Source organism: Poecilia latipinna, unplaced genomic scaffold (assembly GCF_001443285.1).
Source record: "Poecilia latipinna isolate Pla-1442-1.1 unplaced genomic scaffold, P_latipinna-1.0 Scaffold152, whole genome shotgun sequence".
Classification (NCBI taxonomy): Eukaryota; Metazoa; Chordata; class Actinopteri; order Cyprinodontiformes; family Poeciliidae; genus Poecilia; species Poecilia latipinna.
This window is the reverse complement of record NW_015112768.1, coordinates 730907-751816: the sequence shown is the minus strand read 5'-3', so window position 1 is coordinate 751816 and position 20910 is coordinate 730907. Positions and strand designations below refer to the sequence as shown.

The window sequence follows — 20910 nt, the reverse complement described above, 5'->3', positions numbered from 1 at the left end:
TCAGAATTATTTACACATCCACCAAGTAGGCTAACTCTCATTTAACGATACATTTTCCAGACAGACTCCTGTTAGTAATCTTCTGGGGCGAGCAACCCACTAGGGTAACTAAGTAGCCAATCATATGTGGTTGTTAGGGAAAGTAATAAACATTTGGCCAATCAGCATCGCTGAATGAAGTTAATGACCTTCGATACTTGGATCCCTCTGACTGTCGGTCCTGCTTGGAAGATGCGGGTAAACCAGTAGGTGGCGATAATGTACACCAAACGATTCTTTCCAACCGCTAATAAAAATCAAGTAGAAGACGAAAAAGAAGTGGTTACAAAATTAGCTGCAAGGATTTAGTATGTGTGCGAATGTTTTGTGATTTGAAGATATAAAAAAAATAGATTTCTGAATTACATCTCCGTCCAATTGATGGCGGTAATGCACAGCGGTTGCAAACTGTCAGAAAATGCCACAGAAGAAGAAGAAGAAGAAGAAGAAGAAGAAGAAGAAGAAGAAGAAGAAGAAGAAGAATTGGCGGGGAAGTTTTGTGTTGCTAAGGCCGAACAAGTTGGTGACAAATTTGATGATGGCGACAACGTCAGTCGAGGAAAAGCTTACTCCATCTTGAATGAGAATGCTGAGGATTTTCCATATAGCCGGTAAGCTACAGCTGTTCTTCTGCGTGATTTATTAGTTTTAGCTGCCATATTATCTGCTCTTTTTTTTTGTTGTTTAATGTTTGTGTTCATGAGCTGATAATCAGAATGCTGCTGCAGTTCATGCGATTCTCTGGTTAGCATAACTCTAAATTGTAGCTCTGGATACATGCTGCTAAGATTCTTTTTTGACTGTTAATGATTATGCTCTTGTTGCTATTTTTGAGTTTCTGCTGTTATTATAATGCTAATGTTTGGGTGATATAATATTTGCTCGGTCAGATGTGGTGTTGTACAGGAAGGAGCTGAAGTCCTGTTTTCTGACTCAGATCTATGAATATTCATATCTGTTAGATTTTGCTGAGCTCCTGATTGTCAGATACATTCTGGGGGTTTGCTTGGTGTTGTGGCTCCAGCAGAACCTGGTTAAGTCCTTCTGATTTTTTGGTTAATTTTATGTTTGCAGCTGCGGTTATTTAATACTATACTAATATCTTTTAGTTCTTTTAGATAGGAAGGGCTATTATTAGCCTGTTATTTGTTAAAATTTCCCTTTTCATTTATAAGTCTACAGAGGGAAAAACTTAATATTACAATGTGTTCTGAATTGCTCCTTTAACCCTAGACATCGACTGCAGTTTGTTCGATAGTCCTCACTTGTGTAGGATGATTCAGTAAGCTAATCTATTCTGATCTATCAAAAATGAAGGTATTCAATAAACACATGTTTATTGGGATTTATTTTGATTCAGCAAAGCTGCCCTCCAACTCATTCAAAGATTGTTAGTATTGATTAACTTAGCTTGTTACAAGCTCTGGTTTCAGATGCTGTATTTTATTTCTAGATTTGTTCACCATTCCCCAGCAGGAAGATACAGAAGTAATTTTGGACTTTCATTACTCTCTTTTTGGGATTTATTCTACTTTCAGAGTGAATTAAATTAATTCTTCAGTTAATTCATTTATTCAATGCAGATCAGAGCTACTCTTATGTATTATGCAGCACATAGCAGGGTAGTTCTGCTATATGTTACAGTGTCTCACATTATTGTGGAAATTTTTTGTGAAGAAAGCAAGGCACATTGTTTTACAGTCCTGGGTGCTGGCCCTCACCTGATTTTTAATCTTATAACACATCCTGGATCAGGAGATAAAGTTGTTGAGAAATACATAATCAAAATGTGATAAAATAAGATGTATAGTAGCAGTTATTTACCACCACACAGCTACTCATTCTCACTGAGTGGCTCCCAAGATTGCTTTACATCAGATCCAAACATCACTAACTCATGTCATCGCAACAGCCGAATTCACATGGACGGCCATATGTTCTGACATCATTTAAATGAAGGTTAGATTTATTATCAAGCTAAGCCGAATTATTTGGATTTTTTTTTTTTTCCACTTCCTCCCTCTCGTCATCAGTTCCATCTCTGGTATCTTGTAGGAAATCTCTGTCCAATTTCTTTGTCTCTGCTGATTAATAATCTTGTCGGCAACGACTGATAATGAGAAAATAAAATCTCTGATGTAAAACTGTGAACATAATTTTGTTAATGCTTGTTTAGTCTCCCAGACGTGACTTGAGTTTTCTTGCGTTCCAACAGTGGAGTATTTTGTGATCTTTGTTTACCATCTGGCCTATACGGCTGGGCAGCACTTTTTTTTTTTTTTTTAAAGATCAGAGGGAGATGTAATCTCACCATCTGACAAAGGCTTGCATGTGTGTTATCCCAGGACTCCATATGCTCGTAAGCCCTGATAACATCACAGTTTTTCACCACCACTGGTCAACATGCAAGATGTCACCAAAACTTACATGCTATCTGGCACAGGGGCAGATACCTCCCCTACTGCTGCTCTTTTGTCACACTTCTTAGAAAAAGCAGCTTTGAAGACTGTCAGTTACCCTCTGTTAACAATCCCTATCAGTGTCTTTAAAATCCTTGGATTGTTGTCTCCCTTGGAGTTGGTCTCCCTGTTGCGCAGGCATCAAACAAATTATGTTGTTCCACATTTGATAAGACATTAACACTTGTGCCAGATGCATTTGCCAGATATGTTGTGGCAAAACATGAAGCGGCAAACAGTGTGGGAGCGGAGAGACAACAAAAACGATGGACAAAGACGATAAGAGAAAACAGAAAGCAGCAGGACGCGGTTAGATTCAAGCATGATGGTAATTCTGTTAATAGTTAGATTAGAGAATGGGGGTACAGAGAAGCACTTTTGAAAGATAATAATCAAAACATACTTATGATTTGGTCTCATTCTATTTAAAGTTCTTATGTGCTTCCATAGAAGGGACATTCTTATGCATTTATCCATTTGTGTATTTTTAGGGTCATTTTGTATTCACTTGTTTTGAACGCCATATTGGTGAATTTAACATTTTATGTTTTGACTTTTAATAATATTCCTGCAAGTGTTTGGATATATTTTGCCATAAATAATCTTTAACACATTTGATAGCAACAATGTTGCCTCACTTATGCTTCTTTCTTGTCATATTGTTGCTACCATGAGCAGGTATAATTTTCTGCAGTTTAAAATGCTCATCTATCCTGAATTTTAAGCCAATAGATGGGGTCAAGTCGAGGCTAGAGGACAAAGCAATAGGTCGCATGAATATTTTAAATTTTGGTTTAGGATGCTCTCTAATTTGTAAAGCAATTTTGTAGTGAAAGAGACGAGCGCAGAAAGGTGTGCCACTCAAAGGAGCCTCACCCCCTGCGCACACACAAACACTGAAAACACACAGCAACTTCCACACTGGACAAGATGCATTCGCACACAAGAAATGCGAAATTGGTTATGATTGACTTTGCCCCCAGTAAATCCAAGGGACACTGGCCTGCCTCCCTTTCTGAGCTTTTCTAATAATGTTGGTCTTACCTGAACCTTATTGAGAGCATTCGGGTCTTTGCAGCAAATAATGGACAACCTTCATCACATTCATGCCGCTGTTTTCTGTGCCCTCTGCTATAGCCTTGATTATTATTGCTCAATACTATAGACAGTCACTTGAGGGTCACCACAAAATGAGCCACACAGATGATTAACTGGAAATGGAGGGAGCCTGACAGGCCATTTTTGAAACTGCGGTTGGGGTTTCAATTTGAAGACAGTATAAATGTTTTGAAGACAATAGTAGTATTCTGAAGCTTCACCCAAATCGCATGAGACTTTGTTACAGTGGGAAACTTCAGCGCCTGAAAGTTTAGGATTTGCATCCCTAAAAGCTAAAAGTGCGCCTGGTGCATTAATTGAGTTATCAACTCCACTATTCCTCAATTGCTTTCTATAGCAGTACTTACAGTCATGGATTGCACATATATATTTCTAGTGTACAGCTAATTTGATACTCGGCTACACTCATTTAAGATTTGTCATCTTGTTTTTTAGTTCTACTAATTACTCCAAGATTATTGGATGCAAAATAGCAATATGTTGACAGGATTAAAACAACACTTGAGGTCCCCCAGTGAGTTATGAAAAGACCTCAGCTCAATATGTCAATAAACATAATATATAAGCAAACTTTTTTTTTTTTTTTTTACCACAGTGACCTGGCATTTTCAAGATGTTTATGAAAATGTAAGTCACCTGTCCTCCAGCCTTTCCTTTATTATTGTTTTCCCTCTTTTCTTTACCTCAAAAGTCCCTAAGAAATATGCCAGTGATAAGGCTTGAAAATCTAAAAGGCACTTTAGCTATGGAAATGATGAATTTGTTGACTTATTATATTAAAACATTTTAATATACACACACTTTTTAGAAACAAAAAATATGCATGGTAAATTTTACCAATAGGCTTAAATATTATTTAATTTCCTTAGCCATGACATACTGTTGCAGTTGACAAATTCACCAGATCTTATTGGCTGCTTATAAAACTGGGATTTTCATTGTCTTTACACTGCATGAACTGAGCATATCTAAAAGTGTAGAGCTTTTTGATTTTGAAACATTTTATTTGATTAGGAGCAAATAACTCAATTACTGTGATGAATGTGACTAAAACTTTAATTGTAACTTGCTTTGAGTTTTTGTACAGTTCAAATGAGAATAATGACTCCATGTGGGAATGACTACAGTCAGTATAGTGCCATACTGACTGTGATGCTCCAAAGACATATATAAGATAATATATGGGACGTTTCAAATCGCTGAACAAAGGCAATAACCTTTCTAGCTTTTAATAGAAGTGGCAGATGGAATAATAGTACTGTAGATTGACAAATGGGCTGTAATTAACTAAAGGCAGTAAAATGTAAAATTATGCTGGTCTTGGGACATTTAAATACATTTCGTTTTTCCAATAACTTCAGATTTTTTTTTTTTTGAGATTTCAAAATAGAAGATTATCTTGTTAAACATAGCCTTTTCATTTTAACTTAATAAATGATAAAGTTAAAAATTAATTTTAAAAAGTCATGAAACTGTACATCATATAATAGAATAGCTGTACAGCTTTGTGGATTCATGGGTATTACAGCAAAGTGTGTGTGTGTGTGTGTGTGTGTGTGCGTGTGTGTGTGTGTGTGTGTTTGCGTGCGTGCATATGTGTGTGTGTGTGACTAACCGATTTTGTGTGTTCATTGTCCTCTAAATGGTAGCACAGCCGAGTCTATCTACACTGAGTAAACGCACAGGGAGTTTCTCTACACAAGCCTGCCAACTCTTCTCAGCCAGCCCCAATGGGTTATCAAAGCAGACACTTGGCAACCTACTTTCCGAAGCAAAGCATCTGCCCATTCAGAGGCAATGGGGCTAATGTCAGACTCTATCATTCTTACGTTCAAAATGACCTTGGCATCAGCATGCACCACAGAAACTGATGCACAGGTTTTAAGAACAAGAGGGAGACAATATAACTGCAGATCAATTCAAGTTGCAACATAGGTCTTTGTGACAGCCATTACTGAAAGAGAGTCACCTTCAGTGCAGAGTGTGCAGAGGTGGCCATTACCTCTTTAAGAGGTTGGTTATTGATATTCTGCTCGGTTTGGACATGCTTGCTTACATTGCAAGTTTTGGTGTGGTGCATCCAATTGAAAAATGTGCAAGTCAAGAGAGCTATGAAGATGCAGCTTTGGACATATGGCATCTCGTATGTCAGTCTAGCACCTGAAGAGCACAGAAGTCATGACAACAGACAGGCATATCCTCATGATTTATTTGCAATCTGAGCAGAAAATGGCTATAATAAATGTATAAGAGAGGTGTATTTATGTAGATTGTGACTGCTAATGGCTCGTCTTTATTTTCAAGCAACAAATCCGTCTTCCAGAGAACTACATTTACATTCACAACTTCAGTAAACAGCTGTCATAAGAGAAGCACTGCTATGAATCCTGCCACAGCAAAGGTCATGTATGTTGTCCTGTCTGTACTGAATATGTACCAAATTGACAGAATTAAAAGATGACCCTTCACAGCTGTATTTGTGTCTGTGAGTTTTTCCTTAGTGTGAGGAAATTTACAGTGATGTTCTCCAGTCTGAGAAAGACTTAGCAAAGAATTTTTTGATTTGACTGGGCCCCTTTATATGACTCTCTGACTGCTGTCTGGTATTTAGAGTACCTGACAGCCAAGAGTACACAAAATATATCCTCTCCCTTTTGTGTCATATTTTAGCAGAAGACTTTTGACGTCTTTTCTTTTGCCAGCTCCCCTAAATGTTTCAGAGAAGTAAAGGTCAGGCAATGGTAGACAGTTTACTGCTTGGTGTTTTGATGACAAAGCTATTGCCGTGAGATGCAAATGATGAGAAGACTGGATTAAATTGTAGCTTTTTCCAATCTATTGCTGATTTGAAAGCTGCTCCTCATGAGAAGGTCCTTTTGGATCCTCTGCATTTCCCTGGAATTCCCTCTTTCTAGTTCTGAGGGCCACGGCCGTTATTCCAACTCCTAATTGGCCAAATTTGACTATTGTGGAAATAAACAAACTTATTCAAATTGCGAACATGTCACAATTTGAATAGAAACAAAGATAAAAGGCTGAGTAACATATTTAGACAGTTTATCAGCAAAAAAAGTTTATTTAGGGGTCAGTTACACTTTTAGTTGATGGTTCTCCATACTGCAGGCACATTTCTATCAATATCTACATGCTGATTAGGTATCAAAAAATTATGATGCAAGACCAGATGATAGAGGTCTAAAATGCATTACATTGCATTAATTTCTTTACGTAATTACTATTTTTTTTATTCATTAAGTACTGAACCTTCAAATGGAAAGCCTATCATTCAAAGATATTTTTAAAGAATTTTAGAACAAATTTTAGATTTTTTTTTTCTCACTTTTAAAATTTTCTCCAATGTAGTTACAAAGCCATAATGCTTTTTAACAGCTATACCTTTTAGATCTGTGTGTTTCTTCATGCAACTTCAAATCTGACGATATGAAAAATGAGGTAATATCAAACGGTGAACACATGATGGGTGGTGTGATGTTGCGTGCAGAGTAGGCGAACTTGAACTCAAACTCGCTTTCAATCCTTTCATAGCTGCAAGCAGATCTTGTTTATATTTGACTTGTGTCGATTAAATCCTTTATGGTGACGGAATCAGTAAGTTGGGCCGTTTTTAGAGGATGGTTGCAGCTAAGCAGGAAAAGAAGTGTAAGATTTTATTACTTTCTGTGGTCTCTATTGTATGAAATAGCCTTGCTTAAAACACTCATAAAACACCAAAAGCATCCAGGTTTCCTGATTGTTTTATGCCCCTGAAGAAAACACACAAAAAAACATGCAACTCTCAAATCAGTCGTCACTTTTTCAAATCTAGCCATTAGAGCATATGGTTCCTTCTCATGTCCTGCAGCTTGTTTACATATGCCTTTCACAATTAACTTATATCTTGGTCTCAGTAAATAAACCAAGCTTAAAGGTTAAATGACTCGCATAAGGTTAAGCTTAGATTTACAAGTCAAAATGTTCTTTTTTCAACTTTTTCAGCACCCAATGGTTTTTTTTTTTTTAAAAGCTTGTGGTTTTCCAGGTTTTCCAGCGACAGTTCAAATGCTATCATGTTCTTAGTGTAGACCTTCATAAAATTTTTAACATAAACATTTTTTTAGTTTTTGAGTTTCTAAAAACTGTTAAAGACACCGAGTTAAGCAGTCATTTTGTATTAGTTGTGCACATAGAGCCAAAGTGAATAGTTGGTGTAAAGTAATCAACTGCTCACAAACCTATTTGCATGCATCACCTGGATTAGCCAGGAAATCTGAGAAGTGAGCCACACTAAATGTTTTGTATTTCTCCTCCGTGCTAACGTCCAGTGGCTCCTTTGCAACAGCTCCCCAGGGTCTCGGGCCCCGTCCCATGCTACACCAGCAATCTGTTTTAAATGAACTGTTTATGTTCCTCTGACACCTTTGGTGTTATTTTAATGGCCCTGAAACCACAGAGCAATATCGTCAAGGATTATTATACCTTTAAATCACCTTTGAGAACCTATCTGAGTGCATAGGAAGTCCATTAATCATCTGTGCCAGCGTGCGGCTCAAATTAAAGACCGAGCATTGCACTTACAGACAGAAAAAAGAAAAACACTGCATTTTTAACACGGGTTCGTTTTTTTTAATTTATTTATTTATTTTATCCCCAAACACATATTCTGCTATTCTTTGCAACTTTTTAAGTCACAAATTGGCATGGCAACTTACATAGATTCTAGGATGATTAAACCTACACCAGTAATAAAAGAATAAAAGAAACGTGATGAAGTCAGAGCGGGCACCCTTTTGTGAGCTGAAAACTTAAAGTTAACATTAGATGATGTTGCCAGTACTTCAATATTTTCAAGTTTTCAACAAAATTAAGATGACATTCCATCATCTATGTAAATGCTTGCTCTATGGTAGCATTGTAATGAAATGAAAACAGTCAGCCGGGAGAAGTCTCACTTAAGAGGCCCTTTAGAAAAACGAGCAGCAGCCTAGAAGCTTACACAGACAGAGTACATGTACGCAACTCGTATGACAGTTGCTGTAGGACAAAATAATAATTTCTCAAATGATCTACAATCTATGTTTTTTTAATTTATTTTCTATAAACACGCTAAATTCATTATTTCCTTATCTGCTAAATGAATAAACAAAAGTCTAAAATGCAGCCGTCAATACCTCACAACAGCACGAGCTCACTGGATTTTAATTTGCCTCAAAAAATGGGACTTTGGAGAGACATCATGAGCAAAGAGCCTTGATGGAAGACGGAGCCAACCGCAGTCAGCCAATCAATAAATCAGCCAAAAGGAACACCATGCCAACATCCCTTTAATTGCCTGATCTTCGCTGAATGAATCAGGTTTTGCCTAAAGCTTTAACGAGGTGCTGAATTTCACTGCAGGGATTGTAACACAGGCAATTAAAACGCAGATATAGCCAGGCCCAGGTGGACTGAAAGAGTGAAAAATAAAAGATGGAGGGAGCAAGAGTACAACACAGTATAAGTCATAGACATAACTAGGGTCTTTATGAAACATAGAAGCCCAAAAGTGAAAAAAAAAAACAAACAAAAAACGCTGCGCCCTATTTTTACGTAGATTTCTTTCTTTTTTTTTTTTTTTTTAAAAAAAGCAGGGTTGTTGTCTCCAGAAATTTATTTGTTGTGCATTTAATCCTGTTTTGTTTTGCAGAACCTTTTAGTTCTCAATTACCACTCCCATAAGAACTTTATCATAACTCATTTGTCTCAGTGTTAGGTCTTCCAGGAAGGCTGTTTTGACTTGTCTTATAAGAGTAGATAAGATAAAAAGGGAGTCAAAATAAATTGGGCTACTGTAAGCTTTTGTCAGGATTTCCCTAGAGACAAGACTGAGACTTTAAGATTCCATGGCCAATGAACACCAGTGCGGTCTCCACTTGTCGAAATGTTCCCCACAAAAAAGAACCATCCAAAAATCTTGCAAATAAGCCGTTTAACTGCTTTCAAAAAGTATTCACAGAGTCCAAACTTTACAGAAATAAGAGCAGTCTTTACAGGGGTTGACAGCTTGGAGAGATCGGTCTCCTCAAGCCCAAAAGGTTGGTGTGGCAGATCACTAGAGGCCTCTACTTCAATGTTTGCAGAATACATACTACAGCCTGTCCACGTAGAGCTCTATAAGTTAATTTAAAAAAAAAAAAAAAAAAAATATATATATATATATATACTGGTCAAAAGCTGCAGGGTAAGTTTTTGTTGGAAAAATGTTTGTTCATTACTATTGTTTTATGTTCATTTGCATGTATTTATTACATTGATTTGATTTATTATTTACTCATCTATTCAGTTCTAGTTTCTTATATTTACAGAATGGCGTTTGAGTAACATGACATATATAGTGAAATTTACACATGACAATTCATGGCATGTGGGAAGGCTAAGTTCATAAGTTCATTTCCTGTTGGAGACAAGACCTGTCTGCCATTGTCTAGGGGTTTTGCGGAGCTCAAAATTCATCCATCTGCCGCCCTACTTTTGTTTTACATGCATATAAGCTAGATCAGTTCCTGCATGAGTTAGGGAATGCTTGTGACCTACTAGCTCTGTGCAACTTATTGCATTTTCTCCGTGCCACCAAACAAAATCTAAATTCTTGGTTGTTCCTTTTGACAATAAACTGTCCAACATTTGTATAAAAGTATGTTTTTTTTTTTGTTTTTTTTTTTACATTGTCTTAAAACTTTCACTGTTCTATGACAGTATAATTTGAGACCAATACATTGTGAAGAAATCTAGCTCTTCAGCCTCTTCCCTGTGGTCCTACTGCTATCGACAGAAATGCACCGCTTGCTCAGAATCAACCAATAAGAGGAGGATGATCTTGGCACTGTTAATCACCATCGTCTATGTGGTGCTCACACCTTCTTCCTTGTGTTCTGCCGGGAAAGCGCTAGTTTTCTTGTAATGACAGGTTGTTGCACAGCTGCATTGCATGGTTGACAGTTCTTCTAAGACTCTCCTCCTGGCTTGAATGTGTTGTCTATAACGTAAAGGAAACCAAACTGAAACAAGACAAAGCATTAAAGCAAACTAAATTAGACCAAATCAAATTTGTGGATTGTCTTCCATGTGGAGCAGTCAGGCTTGAATAGGAAGTGAAGACCTTCCATTGTATTAAAAGTGAGACCCATGTGCAAATTAATTTCAGCACTGCTGTTTGCAGAAGCTGCAGTATGTGTGCGGCTACATACATGTAGCCATCATGTAAGAATTCTATATCAAGTCTAAACATTTGGAAGAAGCAGATATTTGGTTTTTGGTGGCTCAGTGATTATCCTTCTGGCTGCAAAAAGACTTCCATGTAACATATAGACATTTTCTTCAAGTTCTCTCCTGTCTCTCTTGTGTGCATCTCTCTCAGAGATTTACTGAACAAAGTTGCTTAACAGCTGTTCTTTGTCTGCATTCACGGGTGTGCAGCCTCCCTTTGCTCGCTTGTATAATCCATGTCCCAATCCGGCTCTTGTTTCCACTGTGTCCCACTGTGAGACATGCCTTGTTTCTCTTATGTTCCTTTGTCACCAGTTTTGTGACACTGTTGTTATTTTCACATTCCCTCTCATTCCAGCTTTTCATTTTTGCTTACATATACTACATCTCCCTTTATTTTCCAGCCTAATTTCTATCTCCTCTCCCTCTGCCTGTGCCCTTATTTAAGACACTCCTTCCCAACCCTCAGTGTCTAATAACTCAGTAATGGCATAGCTGCCCTGGAGAGCCCCAAGCTATCAGCTTTTCATGGCTCTAATTGTTTTTCTACTCTGCTGTTACCTGTAAGACTACTGTTGAGTGAATACAAATTGACCACAGAAGGTAACAACACTGAGCACTGATCCAAGACTAATCTTACACATCCTTGGTGGATGTAGTCATAAGAGGAAGGTAATAACACAATTTGTGTGTCTGTGGGTGTGTTCTTAAGGACCAGAAGAAAAAAAACCTGTCATCTCAAGCCTTTATTGCCTTCTTATCTTTGTGTTTACTGTGACATACCTCGTTCTATTCTTCTCCAGCTCCAAACCCTTTCTTCCTTCTCTCATCCAGTCTACCATTCTCCAGTTGTCACCATTCCTAATAGTGAGGGATTAACATTTAATATACTCCCTTGTCAAGGATTATGGACGAGGTGACACATTTTCATTTGGAGGACTCTCAATCAAAAACAAGCATACAAGCACAACAGATTGCATTATTTGATCTGGGATTACTGTAAAGGGAAAAAAATAATCTCAAATGATACAATTATGTTTCATGTAAGCTGCTTTTTATTCTGTTGTGCATCAAATGGTTTAAAGTATCTTACTCAGATTCCTTTGTGCATGTTAAATTCTCAAAACCATCCTGCATCGAATCGTAGTTCTTTCAACACGTGACAAAATGTCGATTTGTCTCTAGAAATAAACAGAAATATGTTATTTACTTTTATTGTGTAAAACTAACAGAGAACCCCACTGAATAACGTACTGTATATCGTTGTCTTCTTTCCTTTGTGTGCACCTCCTTATTTTCCCTGTCTTAGATCAGCACTGGTGTCAGGCTGCATAACAACGTCTAACAGCCTCTTGACACATCAAGCATGGATTTCACACCAGTTTTTGTAGATAACCACACCACAACAAAACCAGCCAAAGTGCTACTTTATATGGGCCAAAGGCTAATTAGCTGGCCTTCAGCCATTGTCAGTGACTGTCAGAACCTGAGGATAATCAGAGGCTGCCAAGCAGCCTCCAGTTACTAATACTGGTCAAAGAGTCATTGTAGTTGCTCTGACTTTCTGTTTCTTTACACCCACCCCTCCTTTTTTATTTTTTATTTTTTATTTTAGGAGTACTTCACAGGAGTAAAATTTAAAATACCATGAAAAACAGTTTTATCAAGCTACACATTTTCTTTCAAGTTCTGTCACAAACTGTCTACTCCAAAACATCCTCCTTGTTGTCTTTAAACTATTTCTGGACAATAAATGTTCTCCAAAGCCATAGTTCTGAAATGTGTGCTTACTTCATATGAAAAATAATTAAAATCAGCTGTGTGTAAAATTACTAAAACGGTATGTTTTCTTACTAGAAGGAAAAAAAAAATACACAAAGTTTTGCTTGTATCTTGTCTGACAAAATCCGAGGGTGAGAGAGACCAGTATGAAATGGGATAAAGGAGAAATAGCATTTCTCATAAACAGCCTAATGTATCCTTCTAAAACACGAGGCTTGGAACAAAAGCCTATGAAATCTGTATTTCTCCTGTCAGAGATGTCACATTTTAATGAAGAACGTAATACAAATGATGAGATGTGGCAATAGCTAAAATGTATTTCCATTAGCAGACAACCTCAGTGAACTCGGCATGTGTTTTTCTGAGCTTGACGTGTTTTGTATGTGAGATGTGTTTGTGCGCTCAAAGTGACAAACGGATAAATGGTGAGTGGAAAAAGAAAAAAAGAAACGTGGTGTATATATATATATATATATATATATATATATATATATATACACACACTTGCACATGTAAAAGTACTCACACAGTCTCGTAAAATATGTAGAATGCATGTGTTTGCCCTCAGAAACCCCTCTGATATACTTAATCGTACATCCAAAGTCCAGTTAATTTTTGGAGCCTGTCTACCACAAGTAACGATGGTAGCTGTTGCCCCCACCCTTGATAACAGGATTTTCCTCCATCAGAGTTGTTTTATCATGACTCAAGCTGTATTACAGGGAGATTAGAGAGAGGCTTGGAGACTGAGCCATGAACCTTCCTGCAGATTGAATAGGGTGAAGTTGTCTATACATAGATTCAGTCTTCTCTGCCTAAGAAAATAGTTACTCAAATCTGTCTAGTTATTGTATGAAATGACAGCACATTTTTAAACACACAACTTAACTGGTTGTGCCAAAAAAAATAACATTGAGCTTTTTTTAATTGTAAAAACTTTACTTTGATCCAGTAGATAATATTCTGGGGTACAGGAGATCAAATGCTTTTGGAGCTTTTCTATAAAGTTGTGTCTGTCCGACTTGGTAAATTTTCTTGTGATAAGAATTTCAGAACCCACAGGATTTAATATTTTAGAATTTTGCAAGGGATAAAGAGTTCTTGCGGTGTTTAGTTTAGGAATGTGACTTCATACTTTCACATGTACATAACCAGTTGTCTGCGTAATGTGCATCTTTGCTGATTTAATGCAGGAGCTAGGGATAGTATCTTCTCTGCTTTGGATTTATGGGTCAATTTAATCATTTACATTTTGCTGTTAGTTGAATTTGCAGAATTTTCCAGCACACATTGGTGCACCCATTTCTGCAGTCACTGCAATGCCCTAGCAAGGTGCGACGGAAGAGACAGACTGAGATTTCATATTAGGTGTGAAAGTAAGGAGTAGGCTACAGAACTGAAATGCACTACTGATAAGGATGTACTGAACTTTTTCCAAGTCATTTCTATTAATCAGTGCAATATATGAAATCAGTGGAGAGAAGTCCTACTCAAATGTCTTATTTCCAGCTTAAAAAAATATACTTTAGAATTTCTCTTGAATGATTAGTTTGGTTTAACCCTTCTAAAAGCAATAACATATTTGTATTTGTAAACTCTTTCAAAAGACAAAATGGACTTGAAATAAGTCAGAGCATCCCACCATATGATCACATGCTGAATACAAGTGGAAACAAATACCTATATGTTAGTTTTCCAAGGGTTGTTCATTTTTCTTTCAGGGAAAATGTATAAATATTATTTGTATCGATACATGTACAAAAGCTTTCAAGAGACAAGTTGTCTGGTTAAATGCATATGAAACTTGAAAAATCAGCAGACATGATTGGTCTTGATAATACTGGATGAAAATAAAAGAGGGCTCCAAAGTAAAGTCAAAATAAGTATACTTGAGTAACTCTGGCATGAACCAAAAAAACAGCCAATAATTTTCTAAGCAAACTCGGATGCAAAGAAACAAAAATAAAAAATACAGCCTTTCTTTAGCATTATTTTTAACCCTGAGAACTATATTCCAGTTGACTTATTTTGACTGACTTTATCCTGACCATCATCTTTTAGGTTTTCCTCAGAAGGTCTTAGTGAGCTAAGGTTTTTGCAACACATCATATATACAGTTTTTTTTTTCTTGCGCATGCTAGAAAAAGAAGTTGTTCATTTTAGCAGATCAAGCCCATTGTTCAACATTTTCCAACAAAGTGTTATTGAGGCTTCTTTGTATGTACACAATATCATAATGAAAGGTTTCCCTCATAGCTGATCAAAAAGGTTTTGCTTTAATTGATCCCAAAATGTACCTAATAACACTAAAAACTCCTGAGAATAAAAAAAGTTACGCTACATCTTTTCTGAAATTTACATTAGATTTACAAATTTTATTTTAAATATGTGACTTTGTAGCATAACAGATTGGACAAATTCTGCTGTGTTTATGCACCAGGGTTTCCATTTCAGATCGGTATAATCCCTTGCAGGCTTCTTGCATCACCTGAGATCTGCCTCAAAGCAGTGATATGTCATTCAAAACAGAACATCTGGGCTTTCATCTTGCATTGTAAAGATATTTGTGTTTGCAATCAAGGCTGTAATTATTAAAATTTGTAAGAGTAAAAATCAGGATGATCATAGGGTGGTGGCCTTCTCTTTGTCATATATATAAATAAATATATATATATTAGGGATGTGCCGATCAGGTTTTTTCCTGCCGATTCCAATTCCGATCACCCATGAGGGCCGATCACCGATACCGATCACCACATAATTATAATTTTTTTAATCATAAGCAATACCAGTTACATTATATGGAAAAAAGGAACCATGAATTCACCTTAAATTAGACAAAAACTTGTTTTTAAAACTTTTTCCAAGAAAAAAACAAAACAGGTNCAATTAGTTACTTAATTTGATTTGATTGATTGTTGATTAGTGATTACTACCAAAACACTCAGACCAGTCTCACCTTCCAGGCCATCAATAGTTTTCTCCAGTTTGGCCACCGTACGCTCGGCAAACTCGGCTCTGGTCTCCGCCTGGAACACAGGAAGTTCTGAGGAGGCTAACAGGAAGTTCTGAGGAGGCTAACTGACTAAACTAATAGGAAGATAACTGCTGAAATGTGGCTCACCTCCTTCAGCTTGTTGCTGAGATTTTTTATCTCTTCCTCGTAGCGGTCCTCCTTGTTGGAGTACTGTGAGACAGAGACAACATCCAATCAGAGCTCACCTGTTCAGGTGTCGGAGCTCAGGTGAGTCAGCGGATCAGTTTAACCTCTCCTCCCAGCAACTCTATCCGTCATTAGTGTTAGCTGGAGACTGAAACGTCTGACTTTCTGGCCGCCACTGAACACACCTCCACCTCCTCCAGGTGAGGTTATCGATGAACTGATCAGTGATCAGGCTCCTCCCCCCTCCTACCTTCTCCGCCTGCGCCTCCAGAGACTTGGCGCTGGTGAACACGGTTTTCAGCTCCTCCTCCACCAGCCGACACTTACTGCAGAGAACACATGCGTCAAACAGGTGTGGGCGTGGCCTGCCGGAAGGTGTGTGTGTGTGTGTGTGTGTTAGAGCGCGCAGTGGGTGGAGGAGGGGCTGAAGCGCAGGTAAAGGTCAGAGGTCATGGAGGCAACAGGAGGCGAGGAGGAGGAGCTTCCCCGCTCTGACCGACAGGTGAGAGGTCACATGACCTGCAGTACCTTGTCTTCAGACGCCTGCAGGCTCTTCAGTGATTGGTCGAAACCCCTCAGCTGCTCCTCCAGCCTCCAAACCTTACTGAGAGATGGCCGAGAGAGAAAGAGAGATGGGCGAGCGAGAGACAGGTAATGTGGTGAGACAGGTGAGGACAAATGAAGAGACAGATGGCAGAGCAAAGAGGAGTCAGACAGACAGGTGGGGATGCAGCAACACATGCAGTGGTTTCCATGAGAACAAACAGGTACAAATACATGGAGGATGTTAGTCTGAGTGACATCATCATCAGTGTGACATCAAAGATCAAGGGCGGAGCTTCATGTAGCAGTCCAAACCATCAGAACCAACAGAACCCGCTGAGCTGCTCTGATTGGCTGCTTTCAGCTCAGTATGATAAGGCCTGTTCCTATTGGCTCAATCTGTTGCACCACACTAAGGTCAAAGGTCAGATCTACTCAGCTCTACTCAGCACAGCATTTGGACCCTGATTTGGTTCCGAGTCGTTTGTCTGGACTGATGGTTGTGGTTGTGAGTGGCTTCACCTGTCTGCCTGCTCGGCCCGGTCCTCGGCCCTCTCCAGTTCTCCCTCCACCATCACCAGCTTGCGAGCAACCTATGGTTACAGGTAAAATGGCCGACAGAGTAAATAAATAAATCCCGTTAAGACATCAGCAGTAAATATACGCTCATAGAGTGAGTAGCTAATAGATGTAAACTATAAATCTGAAGTGTAAATATCTCAGTGATGTTTGACAGTGAAACCCTAGAGAGCAATTCAAATGTTTGTTTTGCTCAGCTAGCCTACATGCTAATGCCAGTCACTATGTGCCCATTATTCCCCATATAAACAGAACTTTTAGCTTTTGCTCATGTAAGACTAATTCTTAATTTACTCAAAGGATTTGAATGATAAAATAGGGTATTTTTATTGTGAAATTGTTTTATGTTAAGTATCAACCATGAGGCAGTAATACTGCTGAATGCTAAGGTCAGATTTTTATGCATTTTAGTAATTCCACCAGGGGGCAGTAGAGGGGTCTCAGGAAAGTTGGAGGGAAAATGAGGGGAAAAAAAAGTAAATTGTTTATATATTTTTTAACATCATCAAGTTTTATACTGGAATCGCAGAGTTGAATTTACTACTTTTTGCTTCCTTTTTTCTAGCTCTACAATATTTTTACTACCAACATAAAATCGAGCCAATTTCATGCCGATTTCAACAATTTTGGGAGATCGGTGATCGGTCAATATTTAGGTGAAGCCGATCTCATCCTCTGATCTTTTCTACTTCAGCAAATGTCTAAAAATCAGCCCCTTTCCTCTCCTGCTCTGCAGCGACAGGTTTGACTGACAGACCGGCCACCAGGTCGATCTGAGAGAAAGCTGCAATGGGTTCACTGACCAGTAAAACTTTATCCCACTTACTGACGGTCTAACTGTGACTTTATCTTGACCAAAACCTCACGTTAAAAACAGGAAGCACTATTTTCAGGGCTTATCCTAAATCCATAAGACTCAGGATATTTGTTTTTTATAAAATATCAGTAAAATCCAAAGACATTCCAGTTTCACAAGCCGCTGCTTTATTCTCACTAGAATATTAGTTTGCTACTAATTGTCAACACCAAGACAACTCGATAAGGTTCAAGGTATCATATTTCACAGGTCATTGAAAAGTTTAAATAAATAAACGTCCATGTGCAGCGAAATTCGGTGTTTCGGTACCAACACACCAACTCTGCCAGATCACCGATCAGAGCAGCTGTTAAACGAGCTAATCAGCCACCGCTGTGTTCAGATCATGTTATAACCCAAATAAACATCAAGCCTGGAAACGTTTGTGGGTTTTATGGTGTTGGATCCTCATACATATAGAGGAGCTGTTTGTTGCTATGGCAACGAGTCTGCGTGTAGCTAGCCGACACGGAAAGTGGGGGGAGGAGGATACGAGTGGTTTTGAGTTGTTCTTTGACGGTTTTTCTGAGTTATTTTCCCTTTGCTGTGGCGCGCTGCTCTAAGAAGGTTTCATTTAGTTACCAGAACCGTTCTACATAGGGTTGCCACCCGTCCCGCATTTGGCTGTTAAATGTTGCGTCCCGTATTGAACCGATACAACAGTAATGTTACTCAGGATGAACACAGGGAATTTTAAAAATGTGTCAGTGGCGCAGTATGAAACCAGACAGAATGGATCAGGAGAGGAACTGCAGACCCGTCAGAACCTAAAGAACCAGAAATCAGAGACTCTTCATCCCTCCATTATCTCCTGAGCTTGATATGGTGCAGAACATTTTGCTATGATAAAGATTATTATTGTGGTTTTAGTCGACTATATTGGTTTGATTATTTACTTATTTAATGTACAATAATATCAGCCAAAATAATGATAATTTAAATAACAAATCATTAACAAATTCACAGTAAATACTTCTGAGGACATTTTGAATATTAAATCAGGTGCTATGATCAGTTACTCAGTACTTGAGCAGTTTACCAAATACTTTTTACACTTGCTTAATTAAACGTGTTTACGGTATGCTGCTCTGATTGGAGTACAGTTTTGGGGAACTCTAACCGACCTCCACACATTAACGATTGCTCTATGGATCACTTTTTAAAAACAGAAAACAGCGCCATAAAATAATATCCATCACTGCAGCGGAGCTGGGCGCTGCAGCTGGTGTTATTTAACCTACTTTAGCTGCTGCAGCATTCAGAGCAGCTCAGCTCTGAGCGCCGGCTTTAGAGGCAGCAAGGCCCGCTGCCGGTCTGCAGCTCCCGACGCGTCGCTGGTAAAACTTCACCTCGTAGCTGAGCTGGAGTTTGAAGTTACATCACTCCAAAACATGAAACGAGGATCTGCTCCACGGTGGAGCCTCAACCGCTGCTGACGAATAGTGGCTGCTCCGGTTGGTGTGATTTGATCACCTTCACGTCGTTCCAGGTCAAATTTAGATTTTTTTGCTTTTCGGTCATTCCTAGTCTTTGAATCTCGGATCATCGAGCCAAAGTTGTGAAAACTCCGATTTACTGTGGGTTAACTAGTCTGGGTTTGATGTGATGATGTCACCATGTGTGGACGTGACTACCAGCCGACCAATCAGGTACCTCCTCATATTTACGGTCGGCCTCCTCAGCGATCAGCTTGGCCTCCCTCAGCTGGACCTCCAGGTGCTCCATCTTCTCCTCGTCCTTCAGAGCCCGGTTCTCGATCACCTTCATGCCTCTGTGAGGGGGTCAGACAGGTGGGGGGTCATAAAGACACAGTCCAGGTGTTTCTGTCTGCTAGAGGCAGGGCTAGGTGATATAGCTCATACAACTGTTTCATATCAGTCAATATCAATAAATATTGATTTTTGTTTTGTTTTAAATAACTGAAAAACGGCTACACCGATGCCATGACCTTTCCAGGTTTTTCCATGCTGTTTTTTTATTTCTATGCAGTTATGGGGCTCAGTGACGAAACCTGGATCTGCTACTGCGCAAGTTACTCAACAGTTTGTTGCTGGGCGACTTAAGAGTGAACTAGTTGATGCCACAAAGCTAGCTTAGCTGGCTAACTTTGCTAAAGCCTTTCCTCTGCCTATATTTCCCAGAATGCTGTGAGGTTCTGGATCAGAGTTCAGTAAAATTATTGAATTTGTATTATCTCAAATATTAGTGATGCTCCGATCAGGTTTTTTGCTACCGATTCCCATACCAATCACCCATGAGGCCGATCTTTGCCGATCACCTGGATTGGCTGTTAATTTTTCGCTTTAGATATAAATGCTGCTATATGATCTGGCAAAATGGAAAAATGATCTGGCAACAAATTCAACTAATCTAGACATAAATTACAAAATAATTGCAGCCAAAATCCAGCAGCTATTCAGTCTAAAGGACAACTGAAAACCTCCAATCAGTAAAATAATATTTAACAATAAGGCTCTCAGTGCCATAAATTATGCATAAGTCAAATAAATCTCACAACACTGCCTGTATCAAATAATGTAAAGAAAAACTAGATTTTCATTCAGAATCAAACAAACAATCCGGAGTTACTGACTCAAAACTTCCTGTTAGCATGGCGGCTAGCTGATTACTGCTAGTTCTGATTGGCTGTTTCTGACTGAGCGGAGTAATTATGCAGAACTGGGAGGAGATCGATTATTTTTTTAGAGATTATCTGTCTCATGTTAGGACAGCGAAAGTTTTAATACGTATGTAAAATTTATTTTTTTTAAGTTAGATGCTGCAGCTTTAAGCAGGTTCGGTGTGAGAGTCACTACCAGGTGGAGCAGAAGCGGCGCTCCGTCTGTCAGATATTACTACCTGTAGCGTAGCAGCGGTTCAACAGGAGAGCAGAACCAGCGTCTTACATCGCAGCTCGAAGACTTAAATCATTTTCCAGGTTATTTGCTTAGCTTTCTGACCGTCATGCTAATCCGGGTGAGTGTTTGTAGCTATGCGGTGCTTTACCTGCTATCTGATCCTCCATATGTCTTTTTTACTGCAGTGAGCCTCGATGTAGCCAAACTCCGTCAAGTATGGCATTGTTTTTATGTCGTATTAGCTTCGTTGTTTTGATGCATTTTGACCTG

The 20910-nt window shown here is 38.6% G+C and overlaps 2 protein-coding genes and 2 long non-coding RNA genes across 5 annotated transcripts in view; 3 read left to right on the top strand and 1 right to left on the bottom strand.

The window, feature by feature from the left end:
- Window positions 1-276: 276 nt before the first annotated feature.
- The window catches only part of LOC106945609 (protamine-3-like), a 39927-nt gene continuing 19293 nt past the window's right edge, over window positions 277-20910 (top strand). Inside the window, exon 1 of the mRNA XM_015029420.1 lies at window positions 277-650. Coding sequence (XP_014884906.1) covers window positions 421-650 — 230 coding nt within the window. The 5' untranslated portion in view covers window positions 277-420. The remainder of the gene's footprint in view (window positions 651-20910) is intronic.
- LOC106945610 (uncharacterized) overlaps window positions 12229-20910 on the top strand; it is a 22889-nt gene continuing 14207 nt past the window's right edge. Inside the window, exon 1 of the long non-coding RNA XR_001424595.1 lies at window positions 12229-12240. This is a non-coding gene — a long non-coding RNA (uncharacterized LOC106945610). The remainder of the gene's footprint in view (window positions 12241-20910) is intronic.
- Window positions 15534-19591, bottom strand: LOC106945608 (tropomyosin alpha-1 chain-like). Of its 2 annotated transcripts, none has more exons than XM_015029419.1 (5): window positions 19436-19591; window positions 16870-16940; window positions 16333-16408; window positions 15766-15828; window positions 15534-15670 (listed from the first exon to the last, which is right to left on the bottom strand). In XM_015029419.1, exons 1-5 carry the CDS (start codon window positions 19547-19549, stop codon window positions 15539-15541), a joined length of 456 nt encoding a protein of 151 aa, XP_014884905.1. In that variant the 5' UTR covers window positions 19550-19591; the 3' UTR covers window positions 15534-15538. The 2 variants fall into 2 exon arrangements, with proteins under 2 accessions (XP_014884905.1, XP_014884904.1); XM_015029418.1 differs by lacking the exon at window positions 16333-16408 and adding an exon at window positions 16055-16130 and having other exon boundaries at window positions 19436-19590.
- LOC106945611 (uncharacterized) lies at window positions 16947-18584 on the top strand. The gene is made up of 2 exons (XR_001424596.1): window positions 16947-18290; window positions 18350-18584. It is a non-coding gene; the product is annotated as an uncharacterized LOC106945611 (long non-coding RNA).